A 21,875-nucleotide genomic window follows, 5' to 3' on the forward strand; every position below is an offset into this window, starting at 1 on the left:
ACTGAGCTTGAGTAATCTAACGGAATTCTTTACAAATTACATTTTACAGCATATATTCTGTAATCTGTAGTGAAATACATTTCAAAAGTAACCCTTCCAACCCTGTATGTGCATGTGTGTATATACAGTGCATCCGGAGAGTATTCACAGCGCTTCACTTTTTCCAAATTTTTTTGTTACAGCCTTATTCCAAAATGGATTAAATGAATTATTTTCCTCAAAATTCTACAAACAATACCCCATAATGACAACGTGAAAGAAGTTTGTTTGAAATCTTTGCAAATTTATTAAAAAATAAATAAATTAAACAAAATCACATGTACAGAAGTATTCACAACTTTTGCCATGACACTCAAAATTGAGCTCAGGTGCATCCTGTTTCCACTGATCATCCTTGAGATGTTTCTACAACTTGACTGGAGTCCACCTGTGGTAAATTCAGTTGATTGGACATGATTTGGAAAGGCACACACCTGTCTATATAAGGCAGTTAACAGTGCATGTCAGAGCACAAACCAAGTCATGAAGTCCAAGGAATTGTCTGTAGACCTCCGAGACAGGATTGTATCGAGGCACAGATCTGGGGAAGGGTACAGAAAAATGTCTGCAGCATTGAACGTCCCAATGAGCACAGTGGCCTCCAACATCTGTAAATGGAAGAAGTTTGGAACCACCAGGACTCTTCCTAGAGCTGGCCGCCCGGCCAAACTGAGCGATCGGGGGAGAAGGGCCTTAGTCAGGGAGGTGACCAAGAACCCGATGGTCACTCTGACAGAGCTCCAGCATTTCTCTGTGGAGAGAGGAGAACCTTCCAGAAGAACAACCATCTCTGCAGCACTCCACCAATCAGGCCTGTATGGTAGAGTGGCCAGACAAGCCACTCCTCAGTAAAAGGCACATGACAGCCTGCCTGGAGTTTGCCAAAAGGCACCTGAAGCACTCTCAGACCATGAGAAACAAAATTCTCTGGTCTGATGAACAAAAAAATTGAACTCTTTGGCCTGAATGGCAAGCGTCATGACTGGAGGAAACCAGGCACCGCTCATCACCTGGCCAATAACATCCCTACAGTGAAGCATGGTGGTGGCAGCATCATGCTGTGGGGATGTTTTTCAACGGCAGGAACTGGGAGACTAGTCAGGATCGAGGGAAATATGAATGCAGCAATGTACAGAGACATCCTTGATGAAAACCTGCTCCAGAGCGCTCTGGACCTCAGACTGGGGCGAAGGTTCATCTTCCAACAGGACAATGACCCCAAGCACACAGCCAAGATAACAAAGGAGTGGCTACGGGACAACTCTGTGAATGTCCTTGAGTGGCCCAGCCAGAGCCCAGACTTGAACCCGACTGAACATCTCTGGAGAGATCTGAAAATGGCTGTGCACCGGCGCTCCCCATCCAACCTGATGGAGCTTGAGAGGTCCTGCAAAGAAGAATGGGAGAAACTGCCCAAAAATAGGTGTGCCAAGCTTGTAGCATCACACTCAAAAAGACTTAAGGCTGTAATTGGTGCCAAAGGTTCTTCAACAAATTATTGAGCAAAGGCTGTGAATACTTATGTACATGTGATTTTTGTTTTTATTTTATTTTTTTATACATTTGCAAAGATTTCAAACTTCTTTCACATTGTCATTATGGGGTATTGTTTGTAGAATTTTGAGGAAAATAATGAATTTAATCCATTTTGGAATAAGGCTGTAACATAACAGATTTTTAGAAGAAGATAGAGCTCTGTCAGGTCCTTATAATAGAGGTACACGGGTGCCAGCACTTTGATGGTCCAGAAGTCATATTTAGAGAGTTCAGGCATTTCAAACTACATCAGAGCCCTGGATTGCTGCCTAAGTATGACTTTTGGACCGTCAAAGTGCTTGCACCCGTGTACTTCTAGGACTGATAGAGCTCAGAGTCTTCTAAAAATCTTCATTTGTGTTCTGCTGAAGAAAGGCAGTCATACACTTCTGGGATGGCATCAGGGTAAGTGAATAATGAGAGCATTTTCATTTTTGGATGAACTATTCCTTTAAAAGCTCATATCCAGCAATTACAAGTGACTGTAAAGGTCATGCAAAAGTAATGAAATGGGTCAAAAAAAATGTGGGAGCCCTGTCAGCCACAATCCATGTGTATGTGTGTTAATTTGTTTTAACCAATCATTAGAATCATTATTAGATTTTTAAAATGCCATGACTCCTGATTTGTGTGTGAGTGTGTGTTTGAGAGAGTAATTGTTCTGACACACAGAGGGGTTTAGCAAAATGAATTGTAGGATCTGTGATAAACTATAAACGGAAAACCACTATACAGTTTTTGCACAAAAACACAAAGCTTGCGTCAGAGATCAATTGCTGTATTGTGTTTATGCATATTGGTAGTTGGCATGACATTTCAAACAGTGACAACAGTGCAATGAGACATGCTGACTTTCATCTAAACAATTTTGAATATCATTTTTGTTATTCTTGCATAATGTCTATACATGCATTTTTAATGACCTCATATTAGTTAAGAGACTACATGGGAAATCTGAACCTAAAATCTTGATGTTCAATAAAAAAAGTTCATGTCTACATGTCAACTGCCCATATGTGTCTGTGTTTGTTTTGTGTTGGTTTGATTTGAAACTGTGTTTTGCTTCTCTCTCAGCTTCCTGCAGATTTTTCAAAGCTTCACCCCTCCGACAGTTGCCACTCCCATATGACTTCCAGCCAATCACGTTCCAGCATCACCAGTGATTCAGGAAGTAGCAGCCTATCAGACATTTACCAGGTGATAAGAGACACTGAATTTCTGTCCCTCTAGCAAGCACTCTTCTCACACTCGGCAACAGTAGCATATCCTGACAGATTTATCGTGAAAATCTGGGACAAACGCACACACAGATTTAAATCCTCTCCAGTAGAGGACTCCCCCCCCCCCCTCCTCTGTGGTCCATCTGTCAACTCTCTATAACCTATTCATGTCAGCCCTCAACCTTACACCTCATGATCCTTAGATCAGCGTTACACATTCAGACATTAACATGTACAGCATGCACAAACACAATCAGTTCCATACCCAGCCTGCGAGTCGAGCTTCTTTTCAAAACCCAGTGAGCTACCCAATGCTTACTTAGGCAGCTGCCCTCTTACGTAGCATCCTAATGTCATGGAACCTCATAAGTGACCATTTTATATCCACATTGTTTGCTTTGTTGATTTATTTGTGAATGTAAGCCACAAAGGACCACAATCTGTTAAAATGCAAATCAATCGTCACCTGCCTTAAAAATGTATGCAACATTGTCCGCTGAAAAATGTGGAAGAATGCAAGGCATTCACACTCTTTCTTTTACAGGCCACTGAAAGCGAGTGTGGAGACATGGATCTCAGCGGGCTTCCTGAAACAGCGGTGGACTCTGACGAGGATGATGATGATGAAGACGTAGGAAGGGGAACCGACCCACTCATGAGTCGGGATATTGTGAGAGACTGTCTGGAGAAAGATCCCATGGACCGCACAGATGATGACATTGGTAAAACGCACATTTCTAGTTACCACACACACTTGGGGACCGTTCACACGGGATACGTTCTTGCATCTGTATGCGCTATTATTTAATTGTTGGTCTATGTCAGCGGTCACCAATTAGCGGACTGCGGTCCGACTCCGGACCCTGGCTTGGTCGTATCTGGACTGCAAGATAATGACAACATATCTTAATGTTTCTACAGTTTTAGTGAACGGTGCATCAAAACAACGGAGCTATACACACCACAAGCAATCAGGGTCGATCAGCGCTATATCATCTTTTTCTCAAGCACCGAACAAGCTTCATTTCCTGCTCCGTGCATGTTACCTCTCTCCTCACGATATACACGAGGCATTGCATAAAGCCTGATTAGGCTACGTAGAGTTCCAGGTGTGGTTATTTTAACAACAGCAGCGGAGACACGGTGAGCAGCAATGTAGATGGAGACTGGCATCTTTCATTAAAACACACTGCAGAAAATGAGAATAAAGCAAAGTTAATTATTTTCATCTGTCTGATAAATGACTTGGATGGTTCAGCTAAAGCAGGTTTGTGACGGGACAAGTTCATTTGTGACTAACGTCTTTTTCCATCTAAATTTGGCTTTATTAATCAGCATGTTACATGCCTTTCATGACAAACAGTTTTTTGTTTTAATTCTGTGAAGATTAATCAGATATCATCTCTGATTATTAGTTATAATTAATAGAAATTATTTGTTAGCCTGGCTAGTAGAGTTCTCTGCTTATGATGAGAACATTCCCATTATTTCATAGTCAGCTTGTTTGTACTTAAGCAAACAGTATTTTTAAGATGTAAATGATTAGTTTAATGTTATTAGATTCTCACTTTAGGAAAATGTAAACATGGTCCATTCAGACTTTTACATTTTCTAAATGTTCTCTCAGGGTTATCTCAGAACCCCCATACAGTAACCTATATTTTCTCAGTCAAAAGTACTCTTATGTCCCATACAAAGGTATCTGAATGTAAAAATAATTACAAATAAATATTCAGAATGTAAAAATATTTGAACACAAAAACTGGACTGCTGTCACCCAGCTTGAAAACAATTGTTAATCTTGTAATATTAATATCCAGGTGCCCTCGACTGATGAATTCTATGAAATATATTAGCCTAATCTTTTGGTAGAAAAGCCTCTGGGCCAGTGTCCTCATCTCTGCTTTGAAGAGACTATTTTAACTTTTTTAAATTGTTTTTCTTTTACAAAGTACTATTGCTGCCAACATGTTATAATGTTACAATAACTATTCCAAAAAAAAAAAAAAAAAAAATTAAAAGCCATACTGACTACTGACACCGTGCAAGTTATTATTTTCCAGACCTTTGCTGGGAAGGAAATATAGAGACCAGACCTCTTGAAACTTTGATTGAATACCCCTGGTCTATGTCAGCATGTGCTCGACGGACATCTTTGACCTTTTGTGGCAGGTCATTTTCCATGAATACCGCATTTAAGACGCTCTGCCACTTTTACTGTTTTTAATGTGAGAATGCATCCTGCATGAACACCTCTTTTAGTTGTTCAATATTGGTGACTTAGGGAAATTCACAATGCTATGTTAGCGTTTCTCTTTCATTTTTACTTTCATTTTCATTTTCTCTTTCTCTTTGTGTTTACAGAGCAGTTGCTGGAGTTTGTACAGCAGCTTCCAGCATTCGCTAGTCTGAGTGTTTCAGTACGGAGGGAACTTTGTGCCGTCATGGTGTTTGCAGTCGTGGAACGGGCTGGAACAGTCGTACTCAATCATGGTGAAGAGGTAAGACAGGACCCATATAAGCATCTCAGCTCTTTACTGTACAGTGTTCAGATGATAACAGGCAAGAGTGTGTCTTTTAGCTGGACTCGTGGTCAGTCATCCTGAATGGAGCAGTAGAGGTAATCTACCTGGATGGCCACAGTGAAAGTGTGTGTATGGGTGGAAGTTTTGGTGTCTCGCCTTCTATGGAGAAACAGCTGATGACTGGAGTCATGAGGACCAAAGTGGATGACTGTCAGGTAAGAGTGTGTTTGTTTAGCTTTGTATATGAGCACATAGGGGATCTTCATTGTATTATATGAAATTAAAGGTGAAGTATGTAACTTCTTTGATGTCAAAATACGTTCTACTATCCCAGTTTGTTGTTCATTGACAACTATAAGTAAGCCATTCATGAGTTTCCGTCCCCCAAAAGTATAAACACTGAGCCTCCCAGGCACAATCAAAACAATGATGTTTATATTTTGGGCGGCCCACTCAGCCCCACCCATCCCTTCCTAGCTGAACCTATAGCTTGATTTTGGGGCGTGGCTAATTGTAGTAAGCTGTTCAGCCGGGGGAATATGAACATCCATGGCAGATGTGTACAGAGGAAAATAAATTTAGCTTCACCTCCAAATGTTAAAGGAATGTTCCAGGTTCAATACCATTTAAGCTCAATCAAAAGCATTTGTGGCATAATGTTGATTTACCATAAAAATTAATTTAGACTAGTTCCTCCTTTTCTTTAAAAAAAAAAAAAAAGGAAAGGACATCTACTTTGTGCATGACACAAGTAATTTTTCCAACAATTGTTTACAGACAGATTGTTTCACTTTTAATTGACTATATCACAATTCCAGTGGGTCAGATGTTTACATACACTGTTACATACACACAAATTAACTGTGCCTTTAAGCTGCCTAGAAAATTCCAGAAAATGATGTCAAGCCTTTAGGCAATTAGCCAATAACCTTCTGATAAGATAATTGTAGTCAATTGGAGGTGTACCTGTGGATGTATTTTAAGGCCTACCTTCAAACTCGGTGCCTCTTTGCTTGACATCATGGGAACATCAAAAGAAATCAGCCAAGACCTCAGAATAAACATTGTGGAACTCCACAAGTCTGGTTCATCCTTGGGAGCAATTTCCAAATGCCTGAAGGTACCACGTTCATCTGTTCAAACAATAGTATGCAAGTATAAACACCATGGGACCACTCAGCCATCATACCACTCAGGAAGGAGACACATTCTGTCTCCTAGAGATGAACGTAGTTTGGTGCGAAAAGCACAACAGCAAAGGACCTTGTGAAGAAGCTGGAGGAAACAGTTCCATTTAAATTCATTTTTATGTTATTTTATTTTAAGTATGAACGTGTTTAGGCTATTCGTTTTTTCCATAACACATACAAGTTTATTTTTTTTAGAAAGAGTAGCTACATTGAGTTAACTAAGGTGAATATGAGGAGCCATCCATTGTGGTTATGGGCCTATTATTAGGCTACCATTGACAATTATACAGTGGAAGAACTATGACAGGTTAAACATTCATAAGGGCAAGTACAAATTGTAGAATGAAGGGGTTTAAAATTTGGAGCTCCATGAATTTTGGACTAATTATAGACAACATTTTCCTCTTGTTCTAACAAACTGTCACTATTTGAGATATTTAAAGATATGACTTGCTATAAATTATTAAGAGCCTGAAGAAAGGAAAACAATATTTGGAAAGGACACAAATTATTTAACTGGAAACACAGTCCCAGCAAATTAAAGTGGCCCACTCATACTATAGGTAAACCATCAGAATATTATAATTAGCCCTATAAAAATAAGTCTTATTTAATTTAATTTGATTTATCATAGCATTTTGAAGTAAAAAATAAATAAATGGAAAATTCAAAAAGATCCAGATTTCCAATGTAAACTTGAAATGCAGTTTAGTAATTCTGTTAATTAGTAATTAATTGCAATTATGTAACCAACCAACTTTGAGCTTGTGGGTGAGCTTGGTACCTCAGCCACCACTGAAGACCATTTTTGGACCCAAGAAAAACCCTGGATGTGCCATAGTGTATGGGTGTTTTAAAATTGTGAATGGTAGGTAAATTGGTGTAGTGAGCCTATATATTTGCCTTGTAGGGTTGGATTAGGCCTTTCTGTGGTTTAGAAATTAAAGATAAAAGGCCTACTAGTATCAATTGCACACACTATATGTCCAGGCCCCCTGGGCTTGAACGACAATTTGTCTGTTCATCAATGCGGCCCTGGCCGTGACATCAAAATCTCATTCCAGCCTGGTATCCATAGTTGGCAAACCTGGTAAAAATTATGATTTAAATAATTTTACTGCTCAAGTATTACACAAGTTTTAACAGAAGAATTAATGCAAGTGCTTTTATAAAATTATAAGCTTCACATTTCTGTGTTTAAACCCTCCAAAAATTAGCCATGTTCACTTTTATTGTCTGCATCCGATTTTTGCTTTTTTTCTTAAAGAAAAGGAGGAATGAGACGAAATAAATGTTTGTGGTAATCAACATTATGCCACAAATGCTGCCGATTTAGCTTAACTTGTATTGAATCTGGAACATCCCTTTAAAGCCAATCTTCAAAGACTTGCTAAAAGACACTGAGACAGAACAGAGTAAAACCAGAGTGAACACTGGCATCACATTTACAAGGTAGAGGACTTTTGGGGTTCAGTGGAGATGGCAAACTTGCAGAGTTGCTTCTCAACAGGTAAGCTACACACAAGGTATTACAACACAAGTTTGCTCATTACTGCAGAGCTCCAGATAAATTCGTAAGATACTCAGAATATATATCATTATGCTTACTAGTTACCAGAAGAACCATCCTACCTCACGTGCTGGATCCCCGCACACCCAGCTGCCGTTCAATCTGGCAATGTTATCAGATGACCCAATTCCTCTGCCACGCTTTCTGTCCCATGTGTATATGCTATAGTGGTCTTGTTTATTATGACATTAAAGGTTTATCACCTTTTATTTAGTATGGCCTATTTGTTCATAGGGAATCAGAGAGTTCGAAAGGGCGTGATGAGTCTGAAGAGTGTTCGAAAAGATTGTTTGAAAACATACTTTATTTTTGTAATTCCGTTTGGTGCCACTAGTGGTGCAGAAATTACTTCACCTTTAAGCTTTGATAAAAAAACAACACATTTTTATATTTGTTACCATTCAATGCAATCATTGCAACAATAAAAATCTCACCAGTTAACGTCATGTTAATATCATATCTGTATACAATAATCGTGTGTGTGTGTGTGTGTGTGTGTGTGTAGTTTGTATGTATTGCACAGCAGGACTACTGCTGCATTCTGAATCAGGTTGAGCAGAACACACAGCGTGTGGAGGAAGAGGGTGAAATTGTCATGGTGAAAGAACACAGAGAACTCGACCGGACGGGTACCCGCAAGGGACACATTGTTGTAAAGGTAACCATTTCAGGCTTTTTGATAAATCTGTGTGGTTTGAAAGAGCATTCAACAAAGAAATAATATTTCCGCTTAACGCTTATGCAGTTGATAAATTTGGACTTTTCATTATATTTGAATGCAGTGACCCACAGAAGTAGCATAACATGCCTTTGAGGACATATTTAAATATCTCCTTAAGTGTGAACTATATAATATTTTTTGGTTTAAAGACCCCATTTACACCTGGTATTACCATGCGTCTTGAGTGATCCGATCACATGTGGTTAGGCGAGACACATGGTTGTTTACACCACTTAAAGTGTCTCCTGTGACCACTTGTGTTCGAATTTAGAGGGGAGGGTCTCTGTTTCATGACGACATAAATCAATCATTATGTCAGTGTGCTACTGCATGATAAAGCGCAACAAAGTCAGAGAAGACAAAGAAAGCGTGAAAAAACGTCATGCTGTTTTCCCAGATGCTGTTAAAATTTCTTCAAGTGTTCATGCTTCTCATCTGTTTTGATATCAGATATACTGAGAAAGATCTGCGAAGCTCTCATGATTGTGTATGTATCCGCTTTTTTAACATTTTCTGATTGGACAGTAATTTCCTTATTAAAGCTGCTCATAACCGGCAAAGTTTAAACTCTTGTTGTAGCGCAGCGGTTGATTGACAGGTGAGGGTTGGCGCTTCACTGCTGCTGGGATGAATACAGGACAGATTACTGTTAACACCTAAATTGTGATGTGGATACATGCATTTTTTATCTTATTTGGATGTGGTTTTTGTTATCCAATCACAAAATGTATTAGACCCCGTTTAGATCTGTATTTAGGGCTGACCACATGTGATCGGATCACCCGAAACACATCTTAATACCAGGTTGACGGGGTCATAGATACAGGTTTTTTCCCACAAAGTTTATTTATTGTTTCAGACCCTTTAACCAATTGATAAACTGAAATTACGGATTATTTATTTTTAATCTACTTACAGATTTCACCAGAAAAGAGTAAGATCTTTATAAGCATTAAATACAATAATTTACATGTAAAATCTGATATAGAAATTGTTTTTTTTTTTTTTTAGGGTACAGCTGAGAGGCTGATGCAGCACTTAGTGGAGGATCATTCAGTTGTTGACCCTACATATATTGAGGACTTCCTGTTGACCTATCGTACCTTTCTGCCCAGTCCTCTGATTTTGGGACAGAGACTTCTGGACTGGTTTAATGACCCCTGTTTACGGGACAAGGTAGCGTAACTGAATCAACCCTCTCTGTGTAAAAAAAACACACACACAAGCTTCTGCTGGACTCTCAGTTCTCCTTTCTCTCCCTCGTTCAGGTCACGCGAGTTGTGTTATTATGGGTTAACAATCATTTTAGTGACTTCGAGGGAGATCCTGATATGACCAGTTTCTTGGAGGAGTTCCAAAACAACCTGGAAAGAGAGGTGTGAATCATTACCCCTAACCTTCTCATTCATTTAAGAACAATACTTAATATTTGAGGTATATACAAGCATACATAAATACATCTGCAGTTACAAGCATTCTTGTGTTCTTCCTCTTTTGATGTGAGCAGAAAATGACAGGTCAGTTACGGTTGCTCAACATAGCTTGTGCTGCTAAAGCCAAACCAAGAGTGATTACAATAACAAGGTCTGCTCGAGAGATGCACCTCCCCTTTACACTTATTGGAGGAGCTGAACGGGGGACACGCCTCTTTATCAGCAGTGTAGAGGTGGGCAGCAAGGCAGAGGAGGCGGGGCTTAAACATGGAGACCAGGTAACACCTTTACATTTTTCAATATTACGCAATATTAAAACACAACACTGAAGCACATTCTTCAACACAAATCTGTCTCTTGACTTTGTCTTGTCTCATCCTTTCCCTGCCAATCTGCAGATATTGGAGGTGAATGGGCAGACGTTTGAGAATGTACAGTTGTCCAAAGCAATTGAAATTCTCAGGAACAACACACAGCTGTGTATGAGTGTCAAAACCAACCTCCTGGGTGAGATTCTGACCAGGATAAATCTTCCAATACTCACACACAGAATAAAGTCAAGTTCCAATTTCTCTCACGTCCTCTTATCAGTTGTCTTATCTGTTTCTCTTTCTCAGTCTTTAAGGAGTTGGTGGCCAGGGTGGCAGAGGAAAGGAAAAATGGTGTTCCTCATCTTCCAAAGATTGGTGATGGAAAGAAAAGTACCCGTTACTCTGTACCTGAACTTGGGGTTGGTTCTGATGTCTTAGGTCAAGAGAAGGTCAGCAAGAAGGTCAAAGCTCATACAGTGGGCGGCAGAAACAAATTGCTGAAGATTCTAGACAAGACACGCATGAGCATCCTACCTCAGAAACCTTACAGGTATATAACTTTGTAGCACGAGGCACATACAGACTACATATTTATTTAATTAAACAGCAGCATTTTGCAGTTTAATAATCACATTGGGTCACATAGCGGCCTCATTTATTTTCCAAAAGTGAGAAGCTACCGTCAAAAACACACAGAAATGGAAAGGGCTTCACTCCAAAATAAAAGCTTTTGCCAGAATAAAAGCTCAATTTAAATGGGAAAAAGATTACAGAAATGTATAAAAAGTAATTTTCACTGTAATACTGCTACTACTAATATAATAAATCAATAGTAATTGTATTATATTTAAGCAATATCTCACATCTGTGATGCAATGTTATGCAGCACATTATTTGACAAAAATAATACAATATTATGTTGAAAGATAATTGTTGTATTTTTATTTGATTAAAATATTAATTTATTTAGACACCATTTTGATGATAACATTGAAATAAACTGTTGAAATGGAATTCAGAAAAAAAAATAAGCAAAAAACAGGTATCAGTATCGGCGAATACTGAAAAGGAATTCAAACTCATTCTTAAAAAAATTACATGGGGACAACTCTAGTTTAAAGGTGAAGTGTGTAAGTTCTGTGGCACAAGTTGCAAAAACAGGTTTTTAAACAGGTTGCCTAAACATTGGCCATGTCTGCCATTGGTCAGGCAGATAGTCCCGCGCCAAACTAAAGCACTGGTACCAGCACTAAAATGTTTACACTTTTTGGGGTAGTCAACCTACAAATGTTTTACCTACAGTTGTCTTTGCACATTAAACTGGGATTTTAAAGGATCTTATCATTGTTCAACAATATGTTAATGAATAGAAGTTTTTTTTTTTTTTAGGACTGTATGATACACCCCTTGTGGTTTATGTGATAAATTCTGATGTGTCAGCTGTAAAAATAAATTAATGCTCATTTTTCATAGAATCATGCTGAGTCATTGTTCTTTTCTTTTTTTTTTTTAGTGACATCGGTTTGGGGCAGACTCAGGATGACAGTATTGTGGGATTACGGCAGAACAAACAGGCTCCGGCCACTATGCCAGTCAGTGGAAATCTCTCATCCAGTAACCCTGACCTGGCCCAAGGCCAACAACGCATCATCGACTACAGTACACAGCCCCAAGGTAAATACACACAGAGACAAAGTAAAATCACACACAATTCTACAAGACACCTGATTTTTTTTATTGATGTTGTCACCTATGTATACAAGAGGGTGCAACAAATCAATATAAACCAATAAGCGTCACACTGCAGCAATTGTTTATTGCATAGAACATTTCTGGCTGTTAACAAATCTGCATAAATCAAAAAAGTCAAAGGATTAAAGCAGTTCATATTCTCAAATATTAAAGGGGTCATGAAATGTAAAATCAAATTTTCCATGCTATTTAGACATATAAGAGGTAACTGTACTATTAAAACTTACTGAAAATTTCAGAACTTAAAACTTCCTCCCCATTCTAAAAAGAGCATTTATGGTTACCACTAGTGGTCAACCGATATGGGTTTTTTTAATGGCCGATGCCGATATCCAGAGAGAAATGTGGCCGATACAATGCCGATATATCACACAATTTAATATAGTAAATAACAAACATAAAATTGCAAAAAAATTAATATATATATATATATATATATATATATATATATATATATATATATATATATATATATATATATAACTCTTTTTTAGCACTATATTTACTCAATTTAACAAAAAACTAAAAAAATAATATTGTATTTTAAATGGTAGATTGCAGTTTCTTCAGATTTCTGTTTAGTCATCAAATCTGAGTAATTTATTTGCACATGAAGAAATTGTTAATATATGAGAAAAAAAGAAATAACAGTAACAATAGCATTTACTCAAGAAATACAGAATCAAACCAATTGTACATACTGTGCATAGCGAATAAGACATTTACTTATAGTGCATGTGACGTGCTTTTACCTTAGGCTGCATCCGAAAATGTAGGCAGCTGACTTGCTACCTTGCTGCCTAATCAGTTAATGGCTTAACTGACAGCTGTAATGAATAAATGGAACTCTTAAAGAAACTGGTCTCCGAACAGTTTAAAAAGCACCCTATTTTCATCCTACCTCCGTATAATACCTCCGTATTAAGCCTCTGGAGGCAGCATTTTCCTGGTTTCGGACACAGCCTTGAAGTTGCACTCGCGTGCTCGTGCGGGTCCAGCGCGAGCCTCAATCTCCTGACAGTTTAAAATGGCCTGGATCGCCTACTTGGATTGTTACGGATTGATCATTATGATTTGTGAATCAGATCAACTTTTGATCCTGATCCTGAAGTTTTTGATTCTGGCTGATGGAATACGCACTTCAGAGGATGATTTTAGATGAGCGCTCAATGGGAAGAAAACGCTGGATTTTCATGAGGTTCGTGAATGACATCTGTTTAAACGAGATATCTGCATATTTGCAAATGGTATATGATACAAGTTTTATTGATATTAGCCTTTTATCATTAGAAATGTTACTGGGAACTGTTGAGGAGTGACTGTTAGAATAAGTGCTTTAGAGGTAAATAAATGAGCGCTCCACAGGATGCTGGATCTGCTGAAGTTGTGTGAGGTTGGGTTATTACATCTGTTTAAACTAAATATGTGCATATTTGCAGATGGTATATGATATTACTTTTATTGATATTTGCCTTTTTTATCATTAGACGAGACAGTTAAAAGTTACAGGGAACCGTTGAGGAGAGAGAGGGTGAATGAAACAGATGAACACTTTAACATTATGAGTTCAAACGCGTCTGCCGCGGCTCTGATATGCGGACCGTTTAAATGACAGTGTGTTGCACACCGGTGTATTATTGTAGTAAACATGTAGTAACACAGTGGCACGTAACAAGAAAATGAACCGTGACTGGTTGTTTACATGTCTCAGTCGCTTCACATGTAAGCAGGCAATCCTGCAAATTGGCCAAACGGGGAAACGTTGAGGCACTGAGGCCAAAACAGAGCATTTCAGTCAGAGGGCCAGAGATGGTGGAAAATGATCATTTATTACTAAATTATGACTTTTTGGTGCCACAAAACTTCACTAACATTATCAGTGGACCTCAGGGAAGATAATACAATTATAAAAAAATAGCATTTCATGACTCAAAGTAAAAAAAAAAGTAAAACGAGAAAAGAAGTGCTTCAATAGACGGTTCTGTGTTAACCTAGTCTTACACAGTTGCTTATACCAGTGCCATAGTACTACCATAGACTCAAGCTTCATAATACCTGTGGTACCACAATGTTTTTCATCATATACAATGGATGTATGTACCTAATGCTTATGCTGTGCAAGACTCTGATAACAGAGCAAGGTGTGGTCAAGACCCAACCGCCAAAGACCTCCAACTTTGGGAGGTGTTCACTCCGAACGCATTCGTTTTTTAAATTTTTTTTATGTAAGCAAGCGCTTGACAGAAGTCTTTGATTGTTGCATCGTGTCTCGCTGTTTTTTTCACCGTCTCGTGCATTTAAAAGGAAATTTTAACTTTAAACGCTGCTCGAGACACCAGCGTTTTATTCGTTGCACTGCATCTGTTTTAGCCCAAGAATGCGATCTTTCTGAATGGCCAGTATGTCATCTTCAGTGCTTGGCACACATCAAGAATTTGAATGCACATTTTAGCATTCGAATGTGCATTTTTATCTTAAATTCGACAAATATTTGAATTTCAAATTTTAATTGACTTCATACAGATAATAAAAATACAGCCTCAAGTTGCCAGACTTTTGACTACCGTATATAGTATATTGCATAAAGTATACACACACAGTAGGAAGGGGTAAAATGACCTTCGGACCAGTCAATTCTGTGCACCCTGTTTTACTGGAAGTTGTCTAAAGCAAGCCAATCAGATTGGAGCTTGCCATTTTGAAAAGCTCTTCCTGGTCTGTGAATGATCTGTGGGCAGTTCAAGGGCATGCCATCTGAGGCTGAGACTACGTAACATACAGAGTACACAGTAACATACAAAACACATCACAGCTACATACTGCACCTCTGTTGTTTACTATATTTAACTGGAATTCTACTGCTCATGCAGTATATGCATTGTGCTCTACTGCTGCTTTTTTGTGTTCCTGCCTTCCTAAATATCGCTGTTATATCTGTGCAATATTCTAACGATCCTGCTACCCTTTCCTTGCTCACAGCACCTGGATTCACTCGTGAGTATTAGTGCACTTCGGGGGTTCTGCTTGTTTCTTTAGTTGTAAAATTCCACCTGTCTTTCTAGATTTAAGTCTCTGGGATATCTTCGTAGATGCCTGTCTTACATTATTGCCTGTCTATATCTCTTCAGTCTCTCTAGAAACCTGTAGTACTGTTTCACTTATCTATTGTTGACTGTCTTTCCTTCTCTGTGGCTCTGCTGGTCTTTTTAGTCATTGTACAGATTAGGATCTGCAGACTTGAGCTAATGGCAGAGTTTTCATACTAATGGCATTAACCCTGACTGACTTATGGGAAGTTTTTTTGTCTTGAAGGCACCAAAAAATTATGCAGCATTACTGTTGCCATGTTTTTGCCAATAGGCTGTGTTTTGCCGGTAGCCTGGCAAACCTGACTTGTTCACTGGATCAAATTAAACACGCCTTCGAGCTGTGGGACTTCTTTCACTGTCTCTCTGGACCACTGATTTCTTTCAGTGGCCTTTCTGAATGTACTTATACTTTTTGCCATCTGCAAAACTTGCTACTGGGCCAAGTTCTGTATTTAATTACCTCCCTTTTTCTAACTGTGATCAATATATCACTTTAATTACTTCGACTTTGTACACATTTGTTTTGTAGCTGCCGCTCAGGCTTGGCATATTTTGTTAGCAGTTTTCCTATTTTAAGACTTCATGTCTTTCCAATAACGGTCTGCCATGCGTTTTTATTTATTTATTTTTTTGCTGTAGAACTGCAGTTATTATGTGTCAACTTGCGTGTCAATATGTTGTACGGCTTTATTCATTTTTATTCGTCATTTCTTTGGCGCTAAGATGCCTCTACTGACTTTTGCTTCGTTGGATCTCAAAGTAACCTCTTTGACTTTGTCTTTGTTATTAGGGTTCTTCTCATCTCTAGTTGTTTGATTGTTGCATCTACCTCTTCATCTACCTTGTCCGCATCTACCTCGTCCATTTAGCTAATATTGTTTTAGAAGTTGCATGTAGTTTGTGCTACGTGGGAATATTTAGATTCTTGTGCTGGTTAAGGATTATAGTTCTAACAAACTGCTGTTTTATTTTTTTGTGTGTTTTTTCTAACTTTTTCATTCACAGAATTGCAAGACCAGGTGCTGCGTGTTTTCAAGGCAGATCAGCAAAGTCGTTACCTATTGATCAATAGAGACACTACAGCGAGAGAGGCAGCCAATCACGCGATCCGAGAGTTTGGCCTGACTGCAAGTCCTGAAGCCTTTTCACTCTGTGAGGTGTCGGTCACGCAAGAGGGAGTTATCAAACAGAGACGACTTCCTGATCAACTCTCCAAACTTGCCGACAGGATACAGCTTAGCGCCAGGTTTGGCCTTAATACTCCCCAAACCTGTCTCAAGTGAACACAAGCTGTATTTGGCAATATACAGTATTTAATTGATTTAATTCTTTCTCTTCTGTCTCAGGTATTATCTGAAGAACAACATGGAGACTGAGACACTGTGTTCCGATGTAGAAGCACAGGAGATGCAGCGAGAATCTCTGGTCTCTCTGTTATCCCTGAGCTCCATGGAGATAGCCAATCAGCTGTCAGCACGCAACTATCTGCTCTTTTCAAGCATTGAACCAACTGATTACATCGTTGACCTTTTCAAGCTCCGCCCACAGGAGCCTCCTACCAACCTGCGCAACTTTGAAGGTCTTGTAAACCAGGAGACCTTCTGGGTCGCCACAGAGGTAGTACAGGAAAGTAACCTGGCCAAAAGAGTGAAGATCATCAAGCACTTCATAAAGATTGCCCTTCACTGCCGTGACTGCAAGAACTTTAACTCCATGTTTGCCATTATCAGGTAACTTTTCTGCTTAATGTCTAGAAAATATAGGCTGACTAGACAGTCACATAAGCACAGCAGTTTGTGTCTCTATTCATTGTGTTAATCAAAATTTCTACATTATTTACAAGAGGTCCAGTTAATAACTTTTTCATACATTTTCAAATACAATTTTTGTTTTGCCTTTGTTGCAGACTGTTTGATTTTTGTACTTGTTTGGTGTGCCAGAACTCTGACAACTGTTTGTCAAGATTAAGTTCAATTACATATTTTAAATCAGCAATAAAATCTGAAAATGATGGTATCATAATTTTTTCTTCTTCAGCACAAATCTGGCTAATAAAAAGTATTTGGCCGGTGCTGGTAATGTGTATGTGCTTTCTAGAGTAAACAATAGGCTATGTCTCTATCATGAAGGCGATTGGCTCTTTTAACTGAAAGGTGGGACTTCTATTCCTACAACTGCCATACAAGCTTCCGTTATGATTTCTTCCATTCATTTTCCTACAAGTGATCCTGATGCATTTTTGTTCATCTTTTTCAGTGGGTTCAATCTAGCACCTGTCTCTCGGTTGAGATCTACATGGGAGCGGTTACCTGGAAAATACGAGAAGCTTTTGGCAGAATTGCAAGATGTGTTCGACCCTTCGCGCAACATGGCCAAATACCGCAACCTCCTCAACAAACACAACCTGCAGCCGCCAGTCATCCCTCTGTTTCCTGTCGTCAAGAAAGACCTCACTTTCCTCCATGAGGGTAACTTACACCTCTCCATGTGTCTGTTGCCTTCTGTTGCCATCTAATTTTTCTTTTGTTTTGAAAGGTTTGTACGAATCTGTCAAATGTGTATGTTTATAGGCAACAACTCTAAGGTGGATGGTCTGGTGAATTTTGAGAAGTTGAGGATGATTGCGCGAGAGATCAGACATGTGGTTCAAATGGCTTCCATCACAATGGACCCTGCATTGCTCTTTAAAACTAGGTACACTCACTCACAAAGTGCACAGTTATTCAGCACTGATATTTGATAAACAAACACATGACATCAAGAAAACCTTGTTATAGAAGTATAATTAGACTGCCACACTGAGTTCCAAAACCTGACTGAGATGCCTTAGAATTTGGGCAAAACAAGATCTCTTAGGTGACAGCATAATTAAGATGCCTATATTTTGAAACAGCCTTTGCATTGGGAACCTTAAAGGGGTCATTAAATGCTTTTTGTTTTTATATATATTAAAAAAAGTGTTTGTGTATGTAATTTTATTATCTTCCCTGAGGTTCATTGATAATATTAGTAAAGTTTTTTTGCACCAAAACAGTCATAATTTAGTAATGTATGATCATTTTCCACCCTGTCTCTAGCCCTCTGTCTGAAACTTTAACATAAACGGCTACTGTTATGATTGGCTAACATCGTGCAGCCCCTCAAATAAAGCCATATTTGAAACTCAATCGGAAGAGAATGAACAAGCTCCACAATATTATAAAACAAAATATTCATAAGAGTTAACTCATAACACACATCCAACACATTGCATCTGAATATATTAAACTGTTCATCTCAAGCACAACTGTTAACACTCAGCAGCATAAACTATCAAACAGTCATGACATTTTAAATATTCATGAATGAAATGTTTTACTTATGTGTTTGATCGGGTCCAAGTATTTTTAACTGCCCCATCCTTCAATAACAGCTCATTTGCAAAGCTTGAATCGTATTATGACTGGTTCACAAACAATCCATGAAGATATGAGCCGAAGAAACATACAATCCAAGCTGATATGAGCTGAAAAAAATGCACATACACAGTCCAAAGCACGGTGAATAGACGCACACACATACAGTTTTGTATCGCTGGAAATGCATCAAAACTGTCAAAGATGTCCCTCCAGTGCATGTTTACATAAACCAACATTAAAAAATAGCACAGATGGGCGAATGAACAGTTTGTGAAACAGTTTGAGCTCAAAACAGCAAGAAGCAGCTGCTGAATGAAAGAGGATTTTTCTCCTCTTCAGAGTTGTAACTTGACACAGCGTCTTTTAAAAGTGGTGCGAGATACATGACAATGGTCAAAGACGTCTGTCTAGTGCCTGTTTATATACAAAAATAATTCAAAGTAGTCCAGATGGATCCCCGTTGGTGTTCAGGAATAGTTAGGCCACACTAGGCCTGTCTGTTCTACTCTGTTTACAATCTGAAGCACCAGTGGGCGGGGCCAAGGATGCAGTGACGTAAAGTAGGCATTGATGTTTTTTAGCTTTAGAGGCCCTCATGAATTAATGGGCCCCTAATGACGTAGGGAAGTCACGGAAGTAGAGAACGAAGTGTTTTTGCAGCTTGGTTTCAATAAATGCTTTTATTTCATTGGGGATTAAGTTTTGAGTTCTGAAATGTACAGTATGTTTTTATAGTAGAATGACTTGTCAAAACATCAAGGAAAATTTGATTCCTCATAATATGACCCCTTTAAAATGCTGCCTCTGTAGGCAGCTCAAGTTTTGGAACAGAGGCACACTCTTACACAACAGTCTGGCTTATATTCATTGCTGACAGCCATTTGTGTGCTTGGTTTCTTAACTAGCCTTCCTGTTTATTGGGCCTTTGCTCTGTGGGCTTCACTGTCTAAGCACTGGTATCTTTTTGTCTCTCTCCTTTTTCTCTATTTCTCGTTCTATCAATTTTCCTGTTCTTCATCTTCAGGAAGAAAAAGTGGAGGAGTCTAGGGTAAGTGGGACTGCTACTGTCTTTCTGTCTTTTACTTTATTCTGTTAACTGTCATATTTTTGCTGTGTTGTGTACTAAATAACTTTCTCCACACAAACACTTCTTTCTGATAGTCTAGCTAGTTTTAGTTGGATTATTTTTGAAAAATCTAATTTTTTTCTTCTCCCAAATGCTAATCTTCGCCCTCCAGAAGGCATGCACTCTTTCTGACAAACGTTTTGATTTTGATTTGTAGTTCAATTAAAGTATCTCTGATACTTTCTAGACATTTCAATATTTCTTTAAAGGTGAAGTGTGTCATTTCTGTACCTCTAGCGGCACCAAAAACAAAATAGAGCGCAACAGTTGGGTAAGTTGGGGAAGTAAAAATCTCATTTATTTTTTCCATAGGCGAACTGATTATTAACAACAGCTTATAAATGTTTAAAGACAGACCTACCTTTAGCTCCGAGGTTGTTAATTGATGGTATAAGCTTCTGCTGTAGCAATCAGTCCCATTATTTCAGCTTATTATTTCAACTAAAAATCGTGTTTATAGTGGAATTCTTGGTGAAGAACTACACTAGCCGTGATCCTGAGGGGGAAGAATTACACTATCCATGATCCTGAGGGGGAAGAAGTACACTATCCATGATCCTGAGGGGGAAGAAGTACACTATCCATGATCCTGAGGGGGAAAATCCACTAATCAGAGGGAAACAAACGACAGCAAAAGACCCCAGCAGCGATTGCCTACTTCTATGAAGCATTGTGAATGACGCTATTGAATCGTCCTCCCTACACTCTTAAACTACTCTTTACATTTGTAAAAATCTGAATATTTTGCAATAAACTTAAAATATATTAATTCTAATTTTACATATAATCAATAACATTAAATCAATAGTTTTATATTTTTCTATTCTTTTTAATTTGATTGCATCATTCACAATGCTTCATGGGATTGTTGTTTATTCCTTCATTCAGTCTTGTATCTTTGTCTTTTTGTCTGATTTTCAAAAACTTTAAATCAAATTTTTTAATGTTGTGATTCACCTTGGAGCTGGTTGGTTTGATTCATTGCACAACTCTTTTATGAAGGCTTTTATGAGATCCCAATGAAAAAAATGAATGGGAAAAATATTTCCGGAACCAGGAAAGAAATAATGACACACACCCATCTTCCATTGAGAAAAAAAAAAAAAAAAAGAAACCCCCATCCCAAACTCATGACATTGGTTGAGCCAATGTTTCTGTGTTAGGGTTTGGGTTATCAGTGTTTTGATACCCACAGTGTTTACACTTTTGGGTGAAATTGGAATTAGAATTGCTTACTTATAGTTGTCTGTCCATATTAAGCTCTGATACAAGAAAATATTCAGCATAAAAAAAAAAATGTACACACTTCACCTTTAACCTGTAGTTTTCTAAGATAGTCACTTCTCTCAAATAACATTCTTTGTTATGCATGGTAAAGTACATCGCTGCCATGACAATTCCACCAAAACAATTCTCTCATTTGTCTAGTTGTCTAAAATGAGGGGAAGAATTTCTTCTTCCCCTTGCTAACTTCCTCTCTGTTGGGTTGATGTGTTCTACGTTAACCTGTTGTCATTAATATAGATTGTGTCTTTTGTCTGAATGTGTGTGTGTAGATCTCTGAGTCAGGTGAGCAGCTCTACTCTCTCTGACATTGGCACAATGGGCGGCAAGAGGAAAGGGAGGCGGGGCTCTTTCCTCAGTGCTAAGAAACTCTATGAGGTGGAGATGATGAGCAGACGGGTGCGACAGTATCTGGACACGCACACTCATGAGAGTGATGAGGACACACTCCATGGACTTTCCTTGCAGTGTGAGCCTGCCAACAGCTCAAGTGAGTCACACACACCTTCAGAGAAATCTAACACACTCCTTGTATATAGTAAAGGTTGTAAAAAGTCATTATTTGGACACCAGTTGTTTCTCAGTAGTCGCTTTTCCACTATCGGGCCAATGCGAGCCAGGGCTATCAACTGCTCAGCCGGGGCCAATAGCCTCAGACCTCGAGCCGTGAGACCAAAATCA

General features: G+C 38.6%; 1 protein-coding gene across 3 annotated transcripts in view; it reads left to right on the plus strand.

Annotated features, from left to right (window-relative positions):
- rapgef2a (Rap guanine nucleotide exchange factor 2a) overlaps positions 1-21,875 on the plus strand; it is a 77,022-nt gene that overhangs the window by 41,311 nt on the left and 13,836 nt on the right. For 2 of the 3 annotated variants that reach the window (XM_051702764.1, XM_051702765.1), the window contains 17 exons: positions 2,650-2,772; positions 3,340-3,517; positions 5,160-5,296; positions 5,377-5,535; positions 8,586-8,738; positions 9,813-9,977; positions 10,070-10,177; positions 10,309-10,512; positions 10,633-10,741; positions 10,852-11,095; positions 12,059-12,219; positions 16,392-16,632; positions 16,733-17,116; positions 17,643-17,854; positions 17,957-18,080; positions 19,809-19,832; positions 21,467-21,684. In XM_051702764.1, the coding sequence (XP_051558724.1) occupies positions 2,650-2,772; positions 3,340-3,517; positions 5,160-5,296; positions 5,377-5,535; positions 8,586-8,738; positions 9,813-9,977; positions 10,070-10,177; positions 10,309-10,512; positions 10,633-10,741; positions 10,852-11,095; positions 12,059-12,219; positions 16,392-16,632; positions 16,733-17,116; positions 17,643-17,854; positions 17,957-18,080; positions 19,809-19,832; positions 21,467-21,684 (2,944 nt within the window). The remainder of the gene's footprint in view (positions 1-2,649; positions 2,773-3,339; positions 3,518-5,159; positions 5,297-5,376; positions 5,536-8,585; positions 8,739-9,812; positions 9,978-10,069; positions 10,178-10,308; positions 10,513-10,632; positions 10,742-10,851; positions 11,096-12,058; positions 12,220-16,391; positions 16,633-16,732; positions 17,117-17,642; positions 17,855-17,956; positions 18,081-19,808; positions 19,833-21,466; positions 21,685-21,875) is intronic. The other variant, XM_051702766.1, reaches the window with a different exon arrangement.

The sequence above is a fragment of the Myxocyprinus asiaticus genome, chromosome 7, assembly GCF_019703515.2.
Source record: "Myxocyprinus asiaticus isolate MX2 ecotype Aquarium Trade chromosome 7, UBuf_Myxa_2, whole genome shotgun sequence".
NCBI lineage: Eukaryota > Metazoa > Chordata > Actinopteri > Cypriniformes > Catostomidae > Myxocyprinus > Myxocyprinus asiaticus.